The sequence below is a fragment of the Salvelinus alpinus genome, chromosome 11, assembly GCF_045679555.1.
Source record: "Salvelinus alpinus chromosome 11, SLU_Salpinus.1, whole genome shotgun sequence".
Lineage (NCBI taxonomy): Eukaryota > Metazoa > Chordata > Actinopteri > Salmoniformes > Salmonidae > Salvelinus > Salvelinus alpinus.
This window is the reverse complement of record NC_092096.1, coordinates 21839326-21864345: the sequence shown is the minus strand read 5'-3', so window position 1 is coordinate 21864345 and position 25020 is coordinate 21839326. Positions and strand designations below refer to the sequence as shown.

At 44.3% G+C, this 25020-nt stretch overlaps 1 protein-coding gene across 11 annotated transcripts in view; it reads right to left on the bottom strand.

Annotated features, from left to right (window-relative positions):
• The window catches only part of osbpl8 (oxysterol binding protein-like 8), a 152150-nt gene that overhangs the window by 56753 nt on the left and 70377 nt on the right, over positions 1-25020 (bottom strand). For 8 of the 11 annotated variants that reach the window (XM_071332062.1, XM_071332069.1, XM_071332064.1 and 5 more), the window contains 2 exons: positions 15691-15727; positions 11908-12261 (listed from right to left, as the gene is read on the bottom strand). In XM_071332062.1, coding sequence (XP_071188163.1) covers positions 11908-12261; positions 15691-15727 — 391 coding nt within the window. The remainder of the gene's footprint in view (positions 1-11907; positions 12262-15690; positions 15728-25020) is intronic. The other 3 variants (XM_071332067.1, XM_071332073.1, XM_071332072.1) reach the window with 1 other exon arrangement.

Sequence of the window (25020 nt, the reverse complement as noted above, 5' to 3'; positions counted from 1 at the left end):
CCAGCCCCCAGGCCAACAGAAAGGGCAGCGATGAGTTAATCCTGGTACACAGCCAAAGAACTCTGGCTACAGCCTGCAAAATGTGCAGGTAGATATACCACTGAAGAAGAAAGAATCAACACTGTAGATATCTATGGTAAAGGTCAATGTGTAGGCATATGGCTGTATGAGCACACTATAAATTGATATGCTATTCATTAATACTAGTTTTGAGATGCGTAGACGCAATATCCTCTATCAAGTACTTTACGACAGGCTTTTAATCTCCTCTTAGGTCAACAGTGCTGTCATCGATTAACATCCATTTCACTTCAGTGCTTTTAACTACAGATGTATGATCTTAATTTGAGCCAGTTTGCTACAGCAAGAACATAATCCTGCAGCAACAGTAATGTAATAATGTGAATTATTATCTGGATAATAATTAATGGAATTTTTTTTGTGGGGGTTGAAACATTATTCATCAGCGCAAATCAAGTCTGACATTTTAAAGTGGAATTTAGAAGCATTAGAAGCCATTTTAACTCTTGAATACACTACAAGTTTGCATTTCATGCTGTGCAGGAAAATTAACAGCAACAAAAGAGTTATCAAATGAAGATCCTACATCTGTAGCACTCAGACTCACCAGCATAACAGTCTGACTAAATAACCACTGATTTCGGAGCAGAAATAGCGACATTTCCCCTTTCTGAATGGGAACATTTAAAAGCTAAACTGAGGGTAAGTGATATTTCATCAAATCTATTCAGATATGTTCCTGGAATGAACCATGGCAAGTTGAACAACGGGGCTTATGGCTCTTTCTCTCAAAGCAACGTTAGTCCCCACAACTTTGGTCCCTCTCTAGACTATGAATCCTGTCACCTCAAGCCTCTCTGAATACAACCTCTACGGCCCAGTTCACTTGATGTAGTCACTATGCAGCAAAGTCAAAGGTCAAATAGAGGGTGCTTATATTCTTCCTGTTTCACACATGTACAAGTGTGCAACCTGTGTAGTGTGAAATAGCAATGTATATATCCCATTCCCCCTGAGACATCCTTGGAGAGTACGGTCACGGGGGATCAGCCATTACTGCCGGCGACCATGGAGCAATTAGGGTGAAGTGCCTTGCTCTGTTCCAATACCTGCATGAGATAGACTGAATCCCAAATGGTACCCCATTCCCTAGAAAAGTGCACTACATTTGACCAGAGCCCCATGTGCCCTGGTCAAAAGTAGTACACTATATAGGTAGGGCTCTAATAGGGTTCCATTCGGGCCGCAGCCATGGAGTGTATCAGGGCCGCGATCATACCAGTATCACTATACTCCTTAGTATCGTGGCAAGAAAACAAAACACAGAGAGGATTTAACTTCTTTAGGAAAACAGCCCTACTGTTGGAAACAAACATCATTATGTTGTCATCTAGAATCACATTTATTTTCCAAGCTATAGTACACAATATTTCACATACAGGTCTGTTTCCTGTTTTCATTTTAGCCAAATATTGCGATACTGGTATCGTCCCGGCCCTAGTAACAACATAGTCTCTCATGACAGACTATAAATCGAGTAGAAGGCTAGAACACGTAAGATTTGGGTCTGGGATCCGAGATGACCAGTAACACAACACTGGTGTTAGTATTCCTAGAGGGTCTGGGGGGTCTCTGTACAGAGAGCCACACTGAGATAAAGCCACTCCAGTGAATGGCAGACCCAGTGAAGTACCCAAAAGACAGACAATGCCAATCATTATTGGTGTATTCATCATCAAGTTCATCATAGTAGTCTATATAGTAGTCAGTAGTGTACCTAACTGTATCCTTCCCTTACAGTATATAGTAGTCAATGCTGAGCTGGGGAATATAGATCCATGCTATGTACCTTACTGTAATCCTTCTACAGTATATAAGGGAAAGGGGATACCTAGTCAGTTGTCCAACTGAATGTATTCAACTGAAATGTGTCTTTGGCATTTAACCCCTCTGAATCAGAGAGGTGAGGGGGGGCTGCCTTAATCCACGTCTTAGGGGCCCGGGGAACAGTGCCCCTTGCTCAGGGGCAGAACAACATATTTTTTATCTTGTCAGCTCGGGGATTCGATCCAGCAACCTTTCGGTTACTGGCCCAACGCTCTAACCACTAGGCTACCTATAGTTGTCTATGATGAGCTGGGGAATATAGATCCATGCTATGCTTCAGTGCACATGGCTGAATCTTATTAGCTACTTTATAGTCCTTGTTTGACTTGGCTTTGCTTGCATTCATTCTATCCCCACCGGACAGGTTTAAGCAGCACACACAGTATTCTAGCATAACAAAACAGAGATTCTAAAAGGAAGGGCAGATCTTTCAGATGGCAGATCTTTCAGATGGAGAAGCATGGGAGAGTCCAAAATAAGGATCCTAATGCTGCATCTCCACTGTCAAAGTTGCATCTCTCTGTTAGCTCCTAATGCTGCATCTCTCTGTTAGCTCCAAATGCTGCATCTCTGTTAGCTCCTAATGCTGCATCTCTCTGTTAGCTCCTAATGCTGCATCTCTCTGTTAGCTCCTAATGCTACATCTCTCTGTTAGCTCCTAATGCTACATCTCTCTGTTAGCTCCTAATGCTGCATCTCTCTGTTAGCTCCTAATGCTGCATCTCTCTGTTAGCTCCTAATGCTGCATCTCTCTGTTAGCTCCTAATGCTACATCTCTCTGTTAGCTCCTAATGTTACATCTCTCTGTTAGCTCCTAATGCTACATCTCTCTGTTAGCTCCTAATGTTACATCTCTCTGTTAGCTCCTAATGCTGCATCTCTGTTAGCTCCTAATGCTGCATCTCTCTGTTAGCTCCTAATGCTGCATCTCTCTGTTAGCTCCTAATGCTGCATCTCTCTGTTAGCTCCTAATGCTGCATCTCTCTGTTAGCTCCTAATGCTACATCTCTTTGTTAGCTCCTAATGTTGCATCTCTGTTAGCTCCTAATGTTGCATCTCTGTTAGCTCCTAATGCTGCATATTTCTGTCAGCTCCTAATGCTGTTTCTCTCTGTTAGCTCCTAATGCTACATCTCTCTGTTAGCTCCTAATGCTGCATCTCTCTGTTAGCTCCTAATGCTACATCTCTCTGTTAGCTCCTAATGTTACATCTCTCTGTTAGCTCCTAATGCTACATCTCTCTGTTAGCTCCTAATGCTACATCTCTCTGTTAGCTCCTAATGCTATATCTCTCTGTTAGCTTCTAATGTTATATCTCTCTGTTAGCTTCTAATGTTACATCTCTCTGTTAGATCTCTCTGTTTGCTCCTAATGTTGCATCTCTGTTAGCTCCTAATGCTACATCTCTCTGTTAGATCTCTCTGTTTGCTCCTAATGTTGCATCTCTCTGTTAGCTCCTAATGTTACATCTCTCTGTTAGCTCCTAATGCTACATCTCGCTGTTAGCTCCTAATGTTACATCTCTCTGTTAGCTCCTAATGCTACATCTCTCTGTTAGCTCCTAATGCTACATCTCTCTGTTAGCTCCTAATGTTACATCTCTCTGTTAGCTCCTAATGCTACATCTCTCTGTTAGCTCCTAATGCTACATCTCTCTGTTAGCTCCTAATGCTGCATCTCTCTGTTAGCTCCAAATGCTGCATCTCTGTTAGCTCCTAATGCTGCATCTCTCTGTTAGCTCCTAATGCTGCATCTCTCTGTTAGCTCCTAATGCTACATCTCTCTGTTAGCTCCTAATGTTGCATCTCTGTTAGCTCCTAATGTTGCATCTCTGTTAGCTCCTAATGCTGCATATTTCTGTCAGCTCCTAATGCTGTTTCTCTCTGTTAGCTCCTAATGCTACATCTCTCTGTTAGCTCCTAATGCTGCATCTCTCTGTTAGCTCCTAATGCTACATCTCTCTGTTAGCTCCTAATGTTACATCTCTCTGTTAGCTCCTAATGCTACATCTCTCTGTTAGCTCATAATGCTACATCTCTCTGTTAGCTCCTAATGCTGCATCTCTCTGTTAGCCTCTAATGTTACATCTCTCTGTTAGCTCCTAATGCTACATCTCTCTGTTAGATCTCTCTGGTTGCTCCTAATGTTGCATCTCTCTGTTAGCTCCTAATGTTACATCTCTCTGTTAGCTCCTAATGCTACATCTCGCTGTTAGCTCCTAATGTTACATCTCTCTGTTAGCTCCTAATGCTACATCTCTCTGTTAGCTCCTAATGCTACATCTCTCTGTTAGCTCCTAATGCTACATCTCTCTGTTAGCTCCTAATGCTACATCTCTCTGTTAGCTCCTAATGCTGCATCTCTCTGTTAGCTCCAAATGCTGCATCTCTGTTAGCTCCTAATGCTGCATCTCTCTGTTAGCTCCTAATGCTGCATCTCTCTGTTAGCTCCTAATGCTACATCTCTGTTAGCTCCTAATGTTGCATCTCTGTTAGCTCCTAATGCTGCATATTTCTGTCAGCTCCTAATGCTGTTTCTATCTGTTAGCTCCTAATGCTACATCTCTCTGTTAGCTCCTAATGCTGCATCTCTCTGTTAGCTCCTAATGCTACATCTCTCTGTTAGCTCCTAATGTTACATCTCTCTGTTAGCTCCTAATGCTACATCTCTCTGTTAGCTCCTAATGCTGCATCTCTCTGTTAGCCTCTAATGTTACATCTCTCTGTTAGCTCCTAATGCTGTATCTCTCTGTTTGCGCCTATAATGTTAAATCTCTCTGTTAGCTCCTAACGTTACATCTCTCTGTTAGCTCCTAATGCTACATCACTGCCAAAGCTGCATATATCCGTTAGCAGCTGCTTAGCTACAGAGACACGACCATCTTAATATGACTCGGCCGTACTTGCCTTCCGCCGTCGTGGCGACGTAAGGAGAACGCCAACCAAGGTCAATTGGAGACAAAGGTCCTTACCAGTGAACTGAAACCGCTCTCTCTCTCTCTCTATATATATATATACATACACGTCTCCCCACCAGCTGTGCTTTCCCAGCCTACAGACATCCAGGGCGAGCCCAGGCCCAGAGACCCCCAGATCGTCCATCCGGTTCTCCTGATTTCCAACTGGCCCTGCAAAAACACTCTGAGCTCCCCAGACACCGCCTCCCATTGGTGGATGGCCAGGCAGGAAGTAGAAAAGGGCCGTCGATTGGTTCAGACGGGTGTCCCCGTCCATGTTATCCCTGGGTGACAGGGCGTAATCCCTGAGGCTGAGCCTAAATCCGGGTTGTCCCCACCTGCTCCCTCCCTCCTCCTCCTCTCCTGCTGTCCATCCCACCTGGCCAGGGTGAGAGAGGAGATCGAGACAGTTAAAGAGAGTGTCTGGAAAGCAGATTTGTATTGCCACGAGAGTCAACATGGTGGGTCCAGGTCTATTTTAGTGTAACAGTGCCAGGGCGGGGAGAAAGGCCTTGCTTAGTAGGCTGTCCATGTACAGACTGTCTTAGCTGCAGCACAGCAGGCAGCTCCCTATAGCCAGGCAGAGACTGAGGCAGACAGTGCATGAACAAGCTCAGCATTTAGCTGTCCCTTATCTGCAGAGGGAATCTAGCCTCATACAACATCATACAATGTGTTTTTGGCATTATTGCTGTCTATGGAATATCTAAACTGTGATTACCCAGGTCTGTACTATTCAGAATAAATATCAGTTTTGTGTAGGATCCAAATAACATTATATTTGGTTATATCCAACTAGTGAGGTCATGAGACAAACATACGCCGACAACATGCAAGTTGGTGGACAGTCAACCGGTCAAGAGAAGCTGATCCTGATCCACACAACACTGTTTGAGACCAATACAGCATCATTTCCAATCCTGATCCACACAACACTGTTTGAGACCAATACAGCATAATTTCCAATCCTGATCCACACAACACTGTTTGAGACCAATACAGCATCATTTCCTTCACAATACAACACTGTTTGAGACCAATACAGCATCATTTCCAATCCTGATCCACACAACACTGTTTGAGACCAATACAGCATCATTTCCAATCCTGATCCACACAACACTGTTTGAGACCAATACAGCATCATTTCCAATCCTGATCCACACAACACTGTTTGAGACCAATACAGCATCATTTCCAATCCTGATCCACACAACACTGTTTGAGACCAATACAGCATCATTTCCAATCCTGATCCACACAACACTGTTTGAGACCAATACAGCATCATTTCCAATCCTGATCCACACAACACTGTTTGAGACCAATACAGCATCATTTCCAATCCTGATCCACACAACACTGTTTGAGACCAATACAGCATCATTTCCAATCCTGATCCACACAACACTGTTTGAGACCAATACAGCATCATTTCCAATCCTGATCCACACAACACTGTTTGAGACCAATACAGCATCATTTCCAATCCTGATCCACACAACACTGTTTGAGACCAATACAGCATCATTTCCCTCACAATACAACACTGTTTGAGACCAATACAGCATCATTTCCAATCCTGATCCACACAACACTGTTTGAGACCAATACAGCATCATTTCCAATCCTGATCCACACAACACTGTTTGAGACCAATACAGCATCATTTCCAATCCTGATCCACACAACACTGTTTGAGACCAATACAGCATCATTTCCAATCCTGATCCACACAACACTGTTTGAGACCAATACAGCATCATTTCCAATCCTGATCCACACAACACTGTTTGAGACCAATACAGCATCATTTCCAATCCTGATCCACACAACACTGTTTGAGACCAATACAGCATAATTTCCAATCCTGATCCACACAACACTGTTTGAGACCAATACAGCATCATTTCCCTCACAATACAACACTGTTTGAGACCAATACAGCATCATTTCCAATCCTGATCCACACAACACTGTTTGAGACCAATACAGCATCATTTCCCTCACAATACAACACTGTTTGAGACCAATACAGCATCATTTCCAATCCTGATCCACACAACACTGTTTGAGACCAATACAGCATCATTTCCAATCCTGATCCACACAACACTGTTTGAGACCAATACAGCATCATTTCCCTCACAATACAACACTGTTTGAAACCAATACAGCATCATTTCCAATCCTGATCCACACAACACTGTTTGAGACCAATACAGCATCATTTCCAATCCTGATCCACACAACACTGTTTGAGACCAATACAGCATAATTTCCCTCACAATACAACACTGTTTGAGACCAATACAGCATAATTTCCAATCCTGATCCACACAACACTGTTTGAGACCAATACAGCATAATTTCCAATCCTGATCCACACAACACTGTTTGAGACCAATACAGCATCATTTCCCTCACAATACAACACTGTTTGAGACCAATACAGCATCATTTCCAATCCTGATCCACACAACACTGTTTGAGACCAATACAGCATCATTTCCCTCACAATACAACACTGTTTGAGACCAATACAGCCTCATTTCCCTCACAATACAACACTGTTTGAGACCAATACAGCATCATTTCCCTCACAATACAACACTGTTTGAGACCAATTCAGCATCATTTCCCTCACAATACAACACTGTTTGAGACCAATACAGCATAATTTCCCTCCGACAATTCAACACTGTTTGAGACCAATACAGCATCATTTCCCTCACAATACAACACTGTTTGAGACCAATACAGCATCATTTCCCTCACAATACAACACTGTTTGAGACCAATACAGCATCATTTCCAATCCTGATCCACACAACACTGTTTGAGACCAATACAGCATCATTTCCCTCACAATACAACACTGTTTGAGACCAATACAGCATCATTTCCAATCCTGATCCACACAACACTGTTTGAGACCAATACAGCATCATTTCCAATCCTGATCCACACAACACTGTTTGAGACCAATACAGCATCATTTCCAATCCTGATCCACACAACACTGTTTGAGACCAATACAGCATCATTTCCAATCCTGATCCACACAACACTGTTTGAGACCAATACAGCATCATTTCCAATCCTGATCCACACAACACTGTTTGAGACCAATACAGCATAATTTCCAATCCTGATCCACACAACACTGTTTGAGACCAATACAGCATAATTTCCAATCCTGATCCACACAACACTGTTTGAGACCAATACAGCATCATTTCCCTCACAATACAACACTGTTTGAGACCAATACAGCATCATTTCCAATCCTGATCCACACAACACTGTTTGAGACCAATACAGCATCATTTCCCTCACAATACAACACTGTTTGAGACCAATACAGCATCATTTCCAATCCTGATCCACACAACACTGTTTGAGACCAATACAGCATCATTTCCAATCCTGATCCACACAACACTGTTTGAGACCAATACAGCATCATTTCCCTCACAATACAACACTGTTTGAAACCAATACAGCATCATTTCCAATCCTGATCCACACAACACTGTTTGAGACCAATACAGCATCATTTCCAATCCTGATCCACACAACACTGTTTGAGACCAATACAGCATAATTTCCCTCACAATACAACACTGTTTGAGACCAATACAGCATCATTTCCAATCCTGATCCACACAACACTGTTTGAGACCAATACAGCATAATTTCCAATCCTGATCCACACAACACTGTTTGAGACCAATACAGCATCATTTCCCTCACAATACAACACTGTTTGAGACCAATACAGCATCATTTCCAATCCTGATCCACACAACACTGTTTGAGACCAATACAGCATCATTTCCCTCACAATACAACACTGTTTGAGACCAATACAGCCTCATTTCCCTCACAATACAACACTGTTTGAGACCAATACAGCATCATTTCCCTCACAATACAACACTGTTTGAGACCAATTCAGCATCATTTCCCTCACAATACAACACTGTTTGAGACCAATACAGCATAATTTCCCTCACAATTCAACACTGTTTGAGACCAATACAGCATCATTTCCCTCACAATACAACACTGTTTGAGACCAATACAGCATCATTTCCCTCACAATACAACACTGTTTGAGACCAATACAGCATCATTTCCAATCCTGATCCACACAACACTGTTTGAGACCAATACAGCATCATTTCCCTCACAATACAACACTGTTTGAGACCAATACAGCATCATTTCCAATCCTGATCCACACAACACTGTTTGAGACCAATACAGCATCATTTCCAATCCTGATCCACACAACACTGTTTGAGACCAATACAGCATCATTTCCCTCACAATACAACACTGTTTGAGACCAATACAGCATCATTTCCAATCCTGATCCACACAACACTGTTTGAGACCAATACAGCATCATTTCCAATCCTGATCCACACAACACTGTTTGAGACCAATACAGCATAATTTCCCTCACAATACAACACTGTTTGAGACCAATACAGCATCATTTCCAATCCTGATCCACACAACACTGTTTGAGACCAATACAGCATCATTTCCAATCCTGATCCACACAACACTGTTTGAGACCAATACAGCATCATTTCCCTCACAATACAACACTGTTTGAGACCAATACAGCATCATTTCCAATCCTGATCCACACAACACTGTTTGAGACCAATACAGCATCATTTCCAATCCTGATCCACACAACACTGTTTGAGACCAATACAGCATCATTTCCCTCACAATACAACACTGTTTGAGACCAATACAGCATAATTTCCCTCACAATACAACACTGTTTGAGACCAATACAGCATCATTTCCAATCCTGATCCACACAACACTGTTTGAGACCAATACAGCATCATTTCCCTCACAATACAACACTGTTTGAGACCAATACAGCCTCATTTCCCTCACAATACAACACTGTTTGAGACCAATACAGCATCATTTCCCTCACAATACAACACTGTTTGAGACCAATTCAGCATCATTTCCCTCACAATACAACACTGTTTGAGACCAATACAGCATAATTTCCCTCACAATTCAACACTGTTTGAGACCAATACAGCATAATTTCCCTCACAATACAACACTGTTTGAGACCAATACAGCATAATTTCCCTCACAATACAACACTGTTTGAGACCAATACAGCCTCATTTCCCTCACAATACAACACTGTTTGAGACCAATACAGCATCATTTCCCTCACAATACAACACTGTTTGAGACCAATACAGCATCATTTCCCTCACAATACAACACTGTTTGAGACCAATACAGCATCATTTCCCTCACAATACAACACTGTTTGAGACCAATACAGCATCATTTCCCTCACAATACAACACTGTTTGAGACCAATACAGCATCATTTCCCTCACAATACAACACTGTTTGAGACCAATACAGCATCATTTCCCTCACAATACAACACTGTTTTGAGACCAATACAGCATCATTTCTCTCACAATATAAAGAGGCTACTTGAGGCAGTGGGGGTTACCATGGAAACCTGGACCAGGGCTTAAGAGTTGCGATGGTTTCAGAGTTGATCCTATCTGAACCATATTCTTCTCACAGAGAACGTTTGTTGTGGAACTAGGATAGGAATTCACATCCCCTCTTTCAAGTAAGTAGGAACACTTGGCAGAATCTAAAGAGGGGAGGGACTTTTTGGCCTTTTAAGCCCCAATCAGGAGTTTATGTTTCAGCCTGACGGCAGCCCCACCAGGGACAGACAGTCCACGAGCACAGCATAATAGTTGAAACTTACTTTGAAGCTATAGACTACATCGCTTGTTTCCAAAGACAACAAAATGAAACACAAACAATGGAGCAATGGTACCTTTAATGCAGGGTTCTGATATGAGACAGCTGTACGAAGGTCAAAAGGCATTTCTAAGTTATATTCTTCAAGAATCAACAGTTGAAATGGCCGTTGAACAGCAGGAAATATTCCAAATTGTGAGACCTTAAGAAGACCACCATGACTAGCTCTACTGATAGTCTGATGCCTCTGAATAAACGATATCCGAGAACGCAATATGAGAGAGTTAATGTCTGCGTCCCATTTAGTGCACTACTATGGCACTAAATAGAGAATAGGGTGCCATTTGGGATGCATCCAATGTGGTGTCATGATAAACGGAGGGTATGGTGACGTTGGACCAACAACAGACTGGTAAATGTCACGACGGCCGTCACACGTGTTCACCGCCTGTCTGTTCACACTGAATGAAGGATACAGATCACCGGCATTGTTGCCTCCCAGCCTTTCATCCTTATTGGATGCTCTGCCCTTTGGGACGGCATTACCTGTGAAGCCTACATTCTTATACTCAGAAGAGCAAACCAGCAACAACCACAACTGAGAAACTGACACGAGGAAAATAACACTGGATGTATTGGCTTAGAGTTAGCTAATAAAAGTAATTTCTGTCATTTACCAGCCTACATCCCAGAGCTGTATAGAGGTCTAGGTACTATCAATATCACTGCAACCATCTACCTTCATATACTCAAAGCAGGGTTTTTTATTATTATGGTTCTATCCCAGAATGATTTCCTTTTGTGCAACGACTGGTTAGCCAATTGTATAAGTCCCCCCGACCGCACCACTCAGGTCTCTTTTGAGAGAAGTGTTGCTTGTTCTGATAGAATGCAGACACATTTGATTTGAAGGTGCTCTAGAATGAGTAGAGAAAACATTTTGTTTTTCCTTTTAGCTTCTGCTCCCCCTGGTGGTAGATAATGGAACATCCCAGAAGGAAAGTACTGTAGTGTAGGATGAACCATTTTTGACATTTGGAAGGTAAAAACCTTCCCAAACCACCTTAAAACACAACCATGCCTTGTCATATACAAGTCTCAAACAAAAACATCAGATCTTTTCGCTTAGAGCATAGGTAACCTCTGGGCTTCCCATGGCATATGCTTCAACCCTGAAGGTTGCATGGTGCCTAGATACCTGACCCTGGGTCTGTGCTTAGAGGGCAAAGTGTGCCTGGAAGAAGGTGGTCTTACCATGGGTGTAGCTGAGCCCCGGGCTGAGGGAAGAGGGGCTGGCGAGGTGATCTCTGCTGGGGGTGTGGAGGCTCCCATCCTTCTCCTTCTTCTCCTCTCTGTCCTTCTCCTCCCTCTTCTCTCGCTCCTTCTCCTCCCTCTTCTCTCGCTCCTTCTCCTCCCTCTTCTCTCGCTCCTTCTCCTCCCTCTTCTCTCGCTCCTTCTCCTTCTCTCGCTCCTTCTCCTCCCTCTTCTCTCGCTCCTTCTCCTTCTCTCGCTCCTTTTCCTCCCTCTTCTCTCGCTCCTTCCCCTGGCTTCGCTGGCTCATCCTCCCTGGGGTCAATAGGATGGGGTCATCACTGGGAATTAAGGCAGCTGGAAAAGAGTGAAAGCGAGAAAGAAAGAGAGAGAGAGGGGGGGAGAAAAGGGAAAGAGAGAGAGGGGGAGAAAAGGGAGAGAGAGAGAGGGGGAGAAAAGGGAGAGAGAGAGAGAGAGGGGGAGAAAAGGGAGAGAGAGCGGGGGAGAAAAGGGAGAGAGAGAGAGGGGGAGAAAAGGGAGAGACAGAGAGAGAGGTGGAGAAAAGGGAAAGAGAGAGAGAGGGGGAGAAAAGGGAAAGAGAGAGAGAGAGGGGGAGAAAAGGGAAAGAGAGAGAGAGAGGGGGAGAAAAGGGAGAGAGAGAGAGAGAGATTCATTTATATCTGCTGACCAACAGGCTGAGCAGCAGAGGTTCTCCTCCCTCACTGGTGATGACAGATGATGACTACACGGTGCCCTCTAGTGGCACGGCTGCAAAGATTCCATCTAACGAGGAGTCGGGTGAAGTTGCCCCTAGAGTTGCATTTTCCCCACTAACGGTTAAGGTGATCCTACCTAGCGTAAACGTCACCCTGCAGCGTTATAATATATTAATACAGAGAATATCTCAGTATAGTACGAACACTTCTTAACTCTATGGCTAAGGGTTAACTAGATTTGGTTTAGTGTATGTGAAGCACACACAGCATATTTAATTAATAACATCCTAGGTAGAGAACACATTGTGCCTAGTAGCACTCTTAAAGGGAAAATCCACTGAGAAACGATCTAGTAGCGCTCTTAAAGGGAAAATCCAGAGAAACGATCTAGTAGCGCTCTTAAAGGGAAAATCCAGAGAAACTATCTAGTAGCGCTCTTAAAGGGAAAATCCACTGAGAAACGATCTAGTAGCGCTCTTAAAGGGAAAATCCAGAGAAACGATCTAGTAGCGCTCTTAAAGGGAAAATCCACTGAGAAACGATCTAGTAGCGCTCTTAAAGGGAAAATCCAGAGAAACGATCTAGTAGCGCTCTTAAAGGGAAAATCCACTGAGAAACTATCTAGTAGCGCTCTTAAAGGGAAAATCCACTGAGAAACGATCTAGTAGCGCTCTTAAAGGGAAAATCCAGAGAAACGATCTAGTAGCGCTCTTAAAGGGAAAATCCAGAGAAACGATCTAGTAGCGCTCTTAAAGGGAAAATCCAGAGAAACGATCTAGTAGCGCTCTTAAAGGGAAAATCCACAGAGAAACCATCTAGTAGCGCTCTTAAAGGGAAAATCCACTGAGAAACTATCTAGTAGCGCTCTTAAAGGGAAAATCCACTGAGAAACGATCTAGTAGCGCTCTTAAAGGGGAAATGCAGAGAAACCATCTAGTAGCGCTCTTAAAGGGGAAATGCAGAGAAACCATCTAGTAGCGCTCTTAAAGGGGAGATGCAGAGAAACCATCTAGTAGCGCTCTTAAAGGGGAAATGCAGAGAAACCATCTAGTAGCGCTCTTAAAGGGGAAATGCAGAGAAACCATCTAGTAGCGCTCTTAAAGGGAAAATCCACTGAGAAACTATCTAGTAGCGCTCTTAAAGGGGAAATGCAGAGAAACCATCTAGTAGCGCTCTTAAAGGGGAAATGCAGAGAAACCATCTAGTAGCGCTCTTAAAGGGAAAATCCACTGAGAAACTATCTAGTAGCGCTCTTAAAGGGAAAATCCACAGAGAAACGATCTAGTAGCGCTCTTAAAGGGAAAATCCAGAGAAACGATCTAGTAGCGCTCTTAAAGGGAAAATCCACTGAGAAACTATCTAGTAGCGCTCTTAAAGGGGAAATGCAGAGAAACCATCTAGTAGCGCTCTTAAAGGGAAAATGCACAGAGAAACCATCTAGTAGCGCTCTTAAAGGGGAAATGCACAGAGAAACCATCTAGTAGCGCTCTTAAAGGGAAAATCCACTGAGAAACTATCTAGTAGCGCTCTTAAAGGGAAAATCCACTGAGAAACGATCTAGTAGCACTCTTAAAGGGAAAATCCACAGAGAAACTATCTAGTAGCGCTCTTAAAGGGAAAATCCACTCAGAAACTATCTAGTAGCGCTCTTAAAGGGAAAATCCACTCAGAAACTATCTAGTAGCGCTCTTAAAGGGAAAATCCACAGAGAAACTATCTAGTAGCGCTCTTAAAGGGAAAATCCACTGAGAAACTATCTAGTAGCGCTCTTAAAGGGAAAATCCACTGAGAAACGATCTAGTAGCGCTCTTAAAGGGAAAATGCACAGAGAAACCATCTATTAGCGCTCTTAAAGGGGAAATGCAGAGAAACCATCTAGTAGCACCCTTAAAGGGCAAATTCACTCTAAGGTTTCCAGTGAGTCTTAGTGCAGCAGTCTACTGTTACAGTGCACCAGTCGGCAGGTAAGGGTGCTCTCGAGCAGCTAGATGTTCTTTACAATTCGGCCATCAGATTTGCCACCAATGCTCTTTATAGGACACATCACCTCACTCTCTACTCCTCTGTAAACTGCTCATCTCTGTATACCAGTCGCAATGCCATCCCTAGGAAACTCAACGCCACCCCTAGGAAACTCAACGCCATCACTGAGAAAGTCAACGCCATCACTGAGAAAGTCAACGCCATCACTGAGAAAGTCAACGCCATCACTGAGAAAGTCAACGCCATCACTGAGAAAGTCAACGCCATCACTGAGAAAGTCAACGCCATCACTGAGAAAGTCAACGCCATCACTGAGAAAGTCAACGCCTTCACTGAGAAAGTCAACGCCATCACTGAGAAAGTCAACGCCATCACTGAGAAAGTCAACGCCATCACTGAGAAAGTCAACGCCTTCACTGAGAAGGTCAACGCCTTCACTGAGAAGGTCAACGCCTTCACTGAGAAGGTCAACGCCTTCACTGAGAAGGTCAACGCCTTCACTGAGAAGGTCAACGCCTTCACTGAGAAGGCCAACGTCTTCACTGAGAAAGTCAACGCCTTCACTGAGAAAGTCAACGCCTTCACTAAGAAAGTCAACGCCTTCACTAAGAAAGTCAACGCCTTCACTAAGAAAGTCAACGCCATACGGGACACAGCCAGCCGTAGGCCTAGATAGTGAACTCAACAACTGCAAGTGACATTTCAGTGAGTCAGTGACTATTGGAAATATTGTGGCTCACCAAAACAAGGAACTGTAGAACCGTAAAGCTAGTGTGAAACTAGATCAGCACTGTTCAGCCATACATGTGATGAACAATATCAGAGTTACAGACAACTTTCACCCACTCCTAACTTTGGCCTACCCAGAGAAATCCTTTCCTATAACTTGGAATTCATGACATCCATTTAAGATAAACACAAACTACTGGCTACTGTAACACGACCTTCCAATGCATCCCTGTCCTATTGAGGTGTTGAGTTGGAGGACGTGAGCCTGTTGCCCCCTGTGAGCATTCTCACCCCTGCCTCACCCCTCCTCTCCCGCCTCCTCACCCCTTCCTGTCCCTTCCAAAGGTCAGTGGCTTACCTGATGTGGTGGGGTGCTCTCTGATCTCTGCATGGAGCTGGTATGGGGAAGGGTGCGGACAGGCAGACAGAGATGGGGGAGAGAGAAAGAGATGGATGAGAGAGCGAGAGAGAGATGGGGAGCGAGAGAGATGGGGAGCGAGAGAGATGGGGAGCGAGAGAGATGGGGAGCGAGAGAGAGATGGGGGGAGCGAGAGAGATGGGGAGCGAGAGAGAGATGGGGAGAGAGAGAGAGATGGGGAGAGAGAGATGGGTGAGAGAGAGATGGGAGAGAGAGATGGAGAGAGAGAGAGATGGGTGAGAGAGAGAGAGAGAGAGATGGGTGAGAGAGAGAGAGAGAGAGAGAGAGAGTAGAAAGAGGGGGAAAGAGGGAGGGAGGTAGGGAGTCCATCCAGGTAGTCAAGTGGTCAAGGTGACCAGAGTGATGTTGGTCAGTTTGTGTGCAGCAGTGGTGGTGGTGAAGGACACAGCAGCAGAAACAGAGGATGATGAAAAAGAAGAAGACAAAAGACAAAAAAAGAGAACAGACGTTAGTAAAAAATAAATAAACACAACACCCTACTGAACACACCCTACTGACAGCACCATACTGACAGCACCCTACTGACAGCACCATACTGACAACACCATACTGACAACAGACCACAACACCATACTGACAACACCCTACTGACAACAGACCACAACACCCTACTGACAACAGACCACAACACCATACTGACAACACCATACTGACAACAGACCACAACACCATACTGACAACACCCTACTGACAACAGACCACAACACCATACTGACAACAGACCACAACACCATACTGACAACACCCTACTGACAACAGACCACAACACCATACTGACAACACCATACTGACAACAGACCACAACACCATACTGACAACACCCTACTGACAACAGACCACAACACCATACTGACAACACCATACTGACAACAGACCACAACACCATACTGACAACAGACCACAACACCATACTGACAACACCATACTGACAACAGACCACAACACCATACTGACAACAGACCACAACACCATACTGACAACAACACCATACTGACAACACCATACTGACAACAGACCACAACACCATACTGACAACAGACCACAACACCCTACTGACAACACCCTACTGACAACACGCTACTGACAACACCCTACTGACAACACCCTACTGACAACAGACCACAACACCATACTGACAACACCCTACTGACAACACCATACTGACAACACCCTACTGACAGCACCATACTGACAACAGACCACAACACCACACTGACAACAGACCACAACACCATACTGACAACAGACCACAACACCACACTGACAACACCATACTGACAACAGACCACAACACCACACTGGCAACAGATCACAACACCACACTGACAACAGATCACAACACCACACTGGCAACAGATCACAACACCACACTGACAACAGACCACAACACCACACTGACAACAGATCCCAACACCATACTGGCAACAGATCACAACACCATTCTGACAACAGACCACAACACCATACTGACTACACCACACTAACAACAGATCACAACACCACACTGACAACAAATCACAACACCACACTGGCAACAGATCACAAGACCACACTGGCAACAGATCACAACACCACACTGGCAACAGATCACAACACCATACTGACAACAGACTACAACACCATACAGGCAACAGATCACAACACCACACTGGCAACAGACCACAACACCATACTGACAACAGATCACAACACCACACTGGCAACAGATCACAACACCATACTGACAACACCACACTGACAACAGACCACAACACCATACTGACAGCAGACCACAACATCACACTGACAACAGATCACAACACCACACTGACAACAGATCACAACACCACACTGACAACAGACCACAACACCACACTGACAACAGACCACAACACCACACTGACAACAGACCACAACACCATACTGACAACACCATACAGGCAACAGATCACAACACCATACTGACAACAGACTACAACACCACACTGACAACAGACCACAACACCATACTGACAACATCATACTGACAACAGATCACAACACCATACTGACTACACCACACTGACAACAGATCACAACATCACACTGACAACAGATCACAACACCATACTGGCAACACCATACAGGCAACAGATCACAACACCATACTGACAACAGACTACAACACCACACTGACAACAGACCACAACACCATACTGACAACATCATACTGACAACAGATCACAACACCATACTGACAAAAGCAGGGTGACTGAATGGATGAGGAGGAGGAGTCTGCTCAGGTCACCAGAAGGGGTGGGGTAACATAACACCCAGTGACAAATTAACACATGCACGCACACACACCAGTGGCGCCGACCGACAATCCACACACACCGGGGAGCAGCCTGGATTAGCAGAGATACCAGGGATGAGGGGGGATCATCCAGAGACAACACACAGCACTGGGTGGGCGGGTTGGGCGTGTCTCCCGCTAAGCACCATCTCCGCCCGTCAAGAGAACAAATAGCAACCGGTGCATTCCATTGGCTCTGGCCTCAGGGAGAGGCCACAGCTGTGCTGTAATAGGTTGAGAGTATGTACACTGAGGCTGTGTCCCTAATGGCATCCCAGTACCATTATAGAGCACTATTGTTGACCAGGACCCATACAAGGAGAGCTGATTAGAGAAAGGCGAGGGGTGGCTCAGCTTTGATTAATAAAGCTTTAGAGGCAAGCGGCCTTAGATTGGCTTTTTAATTCAATCAAAGCTGACTGAGCCGTGAGTACATTGTCTCTCTGCAGCTCAATATGTTTTGCTACATGGTCAGTCCCATCAACTACCTGTTTAGCGATAAAGCACAAGGCCAACTAAGAGGAGTTCAAATGACATCTTGTGGTTAATGATAGCGTTATAGAGAGAGGTGATGGATGATACAGTTATAGAGAGAGGTGATGGATGATACAGTTATAGAGAGGGGTGATGGATGATACAGTTATAGAGAGGGGTGATGGATGATACAGTTATAGAGAGGGGTGATGGATGATACAGTTATAGAGAGGGGTGATGGATGATACAGTTAGAGAGAGGGGTGATGGATGATACAGTTATAGAGAGGGGTGATGGATGATACAGTTATAGAGAGGGGTGATGGATGATACAGTTATAGAGAGGGGTGATGGATGATACAGTTAGAGAGAGGGGTGATGGATGATACAGTTAGAGAGAGGGGTGATGGATGATACAGTTATAGAGAGGGGTGATGGATGATACAGTTATAGAGAGGGGTGATGGATGATACAGTTAGAGGGGTGATGGATGATACAGTTATAGAGAGGGGTGATGGATGATACAGTTAGAGGGGTGATGGATGATACAGTTATAGAGAGGGGTGATGGATGATACAGTTATAGAGAGGGGTGATGGATGATACAGTTATAGAGAGGGGTGATGGATGATACAGTTAGAGAGAGGTGATGGATGATACAGTTAGAGAGGGGTGATGGATGATACAGTTATAGAGAGGGGTGATGGATGATACAGTTATAGAGAGGGGTGATGGATGATACAGTTATAGAGAGGGGTGATGGATGATACAGTTATAGAGAGGGGTGATGGATGATACAGTTATAGAGAGGGGTGATGGATGATACAGTTATAGAGAGGGGTGATGGATGATACAGTTAGAGAGAGGGGTGATGGATGATACAGTTAGAGAGAGGGGTGATGGATGATACAGTTAGAGAGAGGGGTGATGGATGATACAGTTATAGAGAGGAGTGATGGATGATACAGTTATAGAGAGGGGTGATGGATGATACAGTTATAGAGAGGGGTGATGGATGATACAGTTAGAGAGAGGGGTGATGGATGATACAGTTATAGAGAGGGGTGATGGATGATACAGTTATAGAGAGGAGTGATGGATGATACAGTTATAGAGAGGGGTGATGGATGATACAGTTAGAGAGAGGGGTGATGGATGATACAGTTATAGAGAGGGGTGATGGATGATACAGTTATAGAGAGGAGTGATGGATGATACAGTTAGAGAGAGGAGTGATGGATGATACAGTTAGAGAGAGGGGTGATGGATGATACAGTTATAGAGAGGGGTGATGGATGATACAGTTATAGAGAGGAGTGATGGATGATACAGTTAGAGAGAGGAGTGATGGATGATACAGTTATAGAGAGGGGTGATGGATGATACAGTTAGAGGGGTGATGGATGATACAGTTAGAGGGGTGATGGATGATACAGTTAGAGGGGTGATGGATGATACAGTTAGAGGGGTGATGGATGATACAGTTAGAGAGAGGGGTGATGGATGATACAGTTAGAGAGAGGGGTGATGGATGATACAGTTAGAGAGAGGGGTGATGGATGATACAGTTAGAGAGAGGTGATGGATGATACAGTTAGAGAGGGGTGATGGATGATACAGTTATAGAGAGGGGTGATGGATGATACAGTTATAGAGAGGGGTGATGGATGATACAGTTATAGAGAGGGGTGATGGATGATACAGTTATAGAGAGGGGTGATGGATGATACAGTTATAGAGAGGGGTGATGGATGATACAGTTATAGAGAGGGGTGATGGATGATACAGTTAGAGAGAGGGGTGATGGATGATACAGTTAGAGAGAGGGGTGATGGATGATACAGTTAGAGAGAGGGGTGATGGATGATACAGTTATAGAGAGGAGTGATGGATGATACAGTTATAGAGAGGGGTGATGGATGATACAGTTATAGAGAGGGGTGATGGATGATACAGTTAGAGAGAGGGGTGATGGATGATACAGTTATAGAGAGGAGTGATGGATGATACAGTTATAGAGAGGGGTGATGGATGATACAGTTATAGAGAGGGGTGATGGATGATACAGTTATAGAGAGGGGTGATGGATGATACAGTTATAGAGAGGGGTGATGGATGATACAGTTATAGAGAGGGGTGATGGATGATACAGTTATAGAGAGGGGTGATGGATGATACAGTTAGAGAGAGGGGTGATGGATGATACAGTTAGAGAGAGGGGTGATGGATGATACAGTTAGAGAGAGGGGTGATGGATGATACAGTTATAGAGAGGAGTGATGGATGATACAGTTATAGAGAGGGGTGATGGATGATACAGTTATAGAGAGGGGTGATGGATGATACAGTTAGAGAGAGGGGTGATGGATGATACAGTTATAGAGAGGAGTGATGGATGATACAGTTATAGAGAGGGGTGATGGATGATACAGTTAGAGAGAGGGGTGATGGATGATACAGTTATAGAGAGGGGTGATGGATGATACAGTTATAGAGAGGAGTGATGGATGATACAGTTAGAGAGAGGAGTGATGGATGATACAGTTAGAGAGAGGGGTGATGGATGATACAGTTATAGAGAGGGGTGATGGATGATACAGTTATAGAGAGGAGTGATGGATGATACAGTTAGAGAGAGGGGTGATGGATGATACAGTTAGAGAGAGGGGTGATGGATGATACAGTTAGAGAGAGGGGTGATGGATGATACAGTTATAGAGAGGGGTGATGGATGATACAGTTATAGAGAGGGGTGATGGATGATACAGTTATAGAGAGGGGTGATGGATGATACAGTTATAGAGAGGGGTGATGGATGATACAGTTATAGAGAGGAGTGATGGATGATACAGTTAGAGAGAGGGGTGATGGATGATACAGTTAGAGAGAGGAGTGATGGATGATACAGTTATAGAGAGGGGTGATGGATGATACAGTTAGAGAGAGGGGTGATGGATGATACAGTTATAGAGAGGGGTGATGGATGATACAGTTATAGAGAGGGGTGATGGATGATACAGTTATAGAGAGGAGTGATGGATGATACAGTTATAGAGAGGGGTGATGGATGATACAGTTAGAGAGAGGGGTGATGGATGATACAGTTAGAGAGAGGGGTGATGGATGATACAGTTATAGAGAGGGGTGATGGATGATACAGTTATAGAGAGGGGTGATGGATGATACAGTTATAGAGAGGGGTGATGGATGATACAGTTATAGAGAGGGGTGATGGATGATACAGTTATAGAGAGGGGTGATGGATGATACAGTTATAGAGAGGGGTGATGGATGATAGTTAGAGAGAGGGGTGATGGATGATACAGTTAGAGAGAGGTGTGATGGATGATACAGTTAGAGAGAGGTGATGGATGATACAGTTAGAGAGAGGGGTGATGGATGATACAGTTATAGAGAGGAGTGATGGATGATACAGTTAGAGAGAGGGGTGATGGATGATACAGTTATAGAGAGGTGATGGATGATACAGTTATAGAGAGGGGTGATGGATGATACAGTTATAGAGAGGGGTGATGGATGATAGTTAGAGAGAGGGGTGATGGATGATACAGTTAGAGAGAGGTGTGATGGATGATACAGTTAGAGAGAGGTGATGGATGATACAGTTATAGAGAGGGGTGATGGATGATACAGTTATAGAGATCGGTGATGGATGATAGTTAGAGAGAGGGGTGATGGATGATACAGTTAGAGGTGTGATGGATGATACAGTTAGAGAGAGGTGATGGATGATACAGTTATAGAGAGGAGTGATGGATGATACAGTTATAGAGAGGAGTGATGGATGATACAGTTATAGAGAGGGGTGATGGATGATACAGTTATAGAGAGGAGTGATGGATGATACAGTTAGAGAGAGGGGTGATGGATGATACAGTTATAGAGAGGAGTGATGGATGATACAGTTAGAGAGAGGGGTGATGGATGATACAGTTATAGAGAGGGGTGATGGATGATACAGTTATAGAGAGGAGTGATGGATGATACAGTTAGAGGGGTGATGGATGATACAGTTAGAGAGGAGTGATGGATGATACAGTTAGAGAGAGGGCTGATGGATGATACAGTTATAGAGAGGGGTGATGGATGATACAGTTATAGAGAGGGGTGATGGATGATACAGTTATAGAGAGGGGTGATGGATGATACAGTTATAGAGAGGGGTGATGGATGATAGTTAGAGAGAGGGGTGATGGATGATACAGTCAGAGAGAGGGGTGATGGATGATACAGTTATAGAGAGGGGTGATGGATGATACAGTTAGAGAGAGGGCTGATGGATGATACAGTTAGAGAGAGGGGTGATGGATGATACAGTTATAGAGAGGAGTGATGGATGATACAGTTATAGAGAGGGGTGATGGATGATACAGTTATAGAGAGGGGTGATGGATGATACAGTTATAGAGAGGGGTGATGGATGATACAGTTATAGAGAGGGGTGATGGATGATACAGTTATAGAGAGGGGTGATGGATGATACAGTTAGAGAGAGTGCTGATGGATTATACAGTTAGAGAGAGGGGTGATGGATGATTCATTTAGAGAGAGGGGTGATGGATGATACAGTTATAGGGAGTTGTGATGGATGATTAATTTAGAGAGAAGGGTGATGGATGATTAATTTAGAGAGAGGGGTGATGGATGATACAGTTATAGGGAGTTGTGATGGATGATTAATTTAGAGAGAAGGGTGATGGATGATTAATTTAGAGAGAGGGGTGATGGATGATACAGTTATAGAGAGTTGTGATGGATGATTAATTTAGAGAGAGGGGTGATGGATAGATCACAGATACACATCTGCTTGCCTTGGCACCTTGTCAAACACTTCCTCTGACCTGTTTCCAGTTTAAAAAGCCATTAAGAACTTGGTGAAAAAACAGATTTCTCAATATAGACTATCACAGGGGTCTGGGGGAACATCATGACCCGGGTCACGTTTATGAGGCACGAAACGGAAGAAAACAGTCCGCAACAAAGTTTAAACGGGTAGTAGCACCTAAACTTGTCCAATAAGACATTTTTCGTTTGTTGTTTTCTGATGAAAAACGTTTTGCTACGGGGTTCCCTAATGAACACCATCGTAACTTCCATTCTAATCAGACATGAAATAGGAAATTAGAATCTCTCTGAACCGACCACATCAGACAACGATCCATACTAAACAAGGACAGAACTTTATCAACTGAAACACTTCCCATTCACATAACACTTTATGCAAGGTTGTGTCCCAAATGGCACCCTATTCTCTATATAGTGCCCTATTCTCTATATAATTGCTCCAGGGTGGCTGACCCTGGCCGTGACCCTACTCTCCAAGGGTGTCTTATACGCAATTCACACATGCGTATAATATACACGTGTGAAAAAGGACAAATATCAGCACCCACCAAATGATTATTATTAGCAGTATTATTATTATTAGTAGTAGTAGTATTAATATTATTGCTAGGAATGCACCCAGAGACTTGTCTTTGGTCACCCTGCCAACAACCATTCACATCCTCTGTCTGATAAAGGCTAGAGCGGCACTGCAGGGCATACTAATGGTGCCTGCTGCTCTCCCACTGCAGGGCATACTAATGGTGCCTGCTGCTCTCCCACTGCAGGGCATACTAATGGTGCCTGCTGCTCTCCCACTACAGGACATAGTAAGGGTCCTGCTGCTCTCCCACTACAGGACATAGTAAGGGTCATGCTGCTCTCCCACTACAGGACATAGTAAGGGTCCTGCTGCTCTCCCACTACAGGACATAGTAAGGGTCCTGCTGCTCTCCCACTACAGGACATAGTAAGGGTCCTGCTGCTCTCCCACTACAGGACATAGTAAGGGTCCTGCTGCTCTCCCACTACAGGACATAGTAAGGGGTCCTGCTGCTCTCCCACTACAGGACATAGTAATGGTGCCTGCTGCTCTCCCACTACAGGACATAGTAAGGGTGCCTGCTGCTCTCCCACTAAAGGACATAGTAAGGGTCCTGCTGCTCTCCCACTACAGGACATAGTAGGGGTGCCTGCTGCTCTCCCACTACAGGACATAGTAAGGGTGCCTGCTGCTCTCCCACTACAGGACATAGTAAGGGTGCCTGCTGCTCTCCCACTACAGGACATAGTAAAGGTGCCTGCTGCTCTCCCACTACAGGACATAGTAAGGGTGCCTGCTGCTCTCCCACTACAGGACATAGTAAGGGTCCTGCAGCTCTCCCACTACAGGACATAGTAAAGGTGCCTGCTGCTCTCCCACTACAGGACATAGTAAGGGTCCTGCTGCTCTCCCACTACAGGACATAGTAAGGGTCCTGCTGCTCTCCCACTACAGGACATAGTAAGGGTCCTGCTGCTCTCCCACTACAGGACATAGTAAGGGTCCTGGTGTTAGAAGCCCCCAAGGTAGGTACTCTTCAAATAAGGCTGGTCTTACCAGGTGATTGCTGTTGAT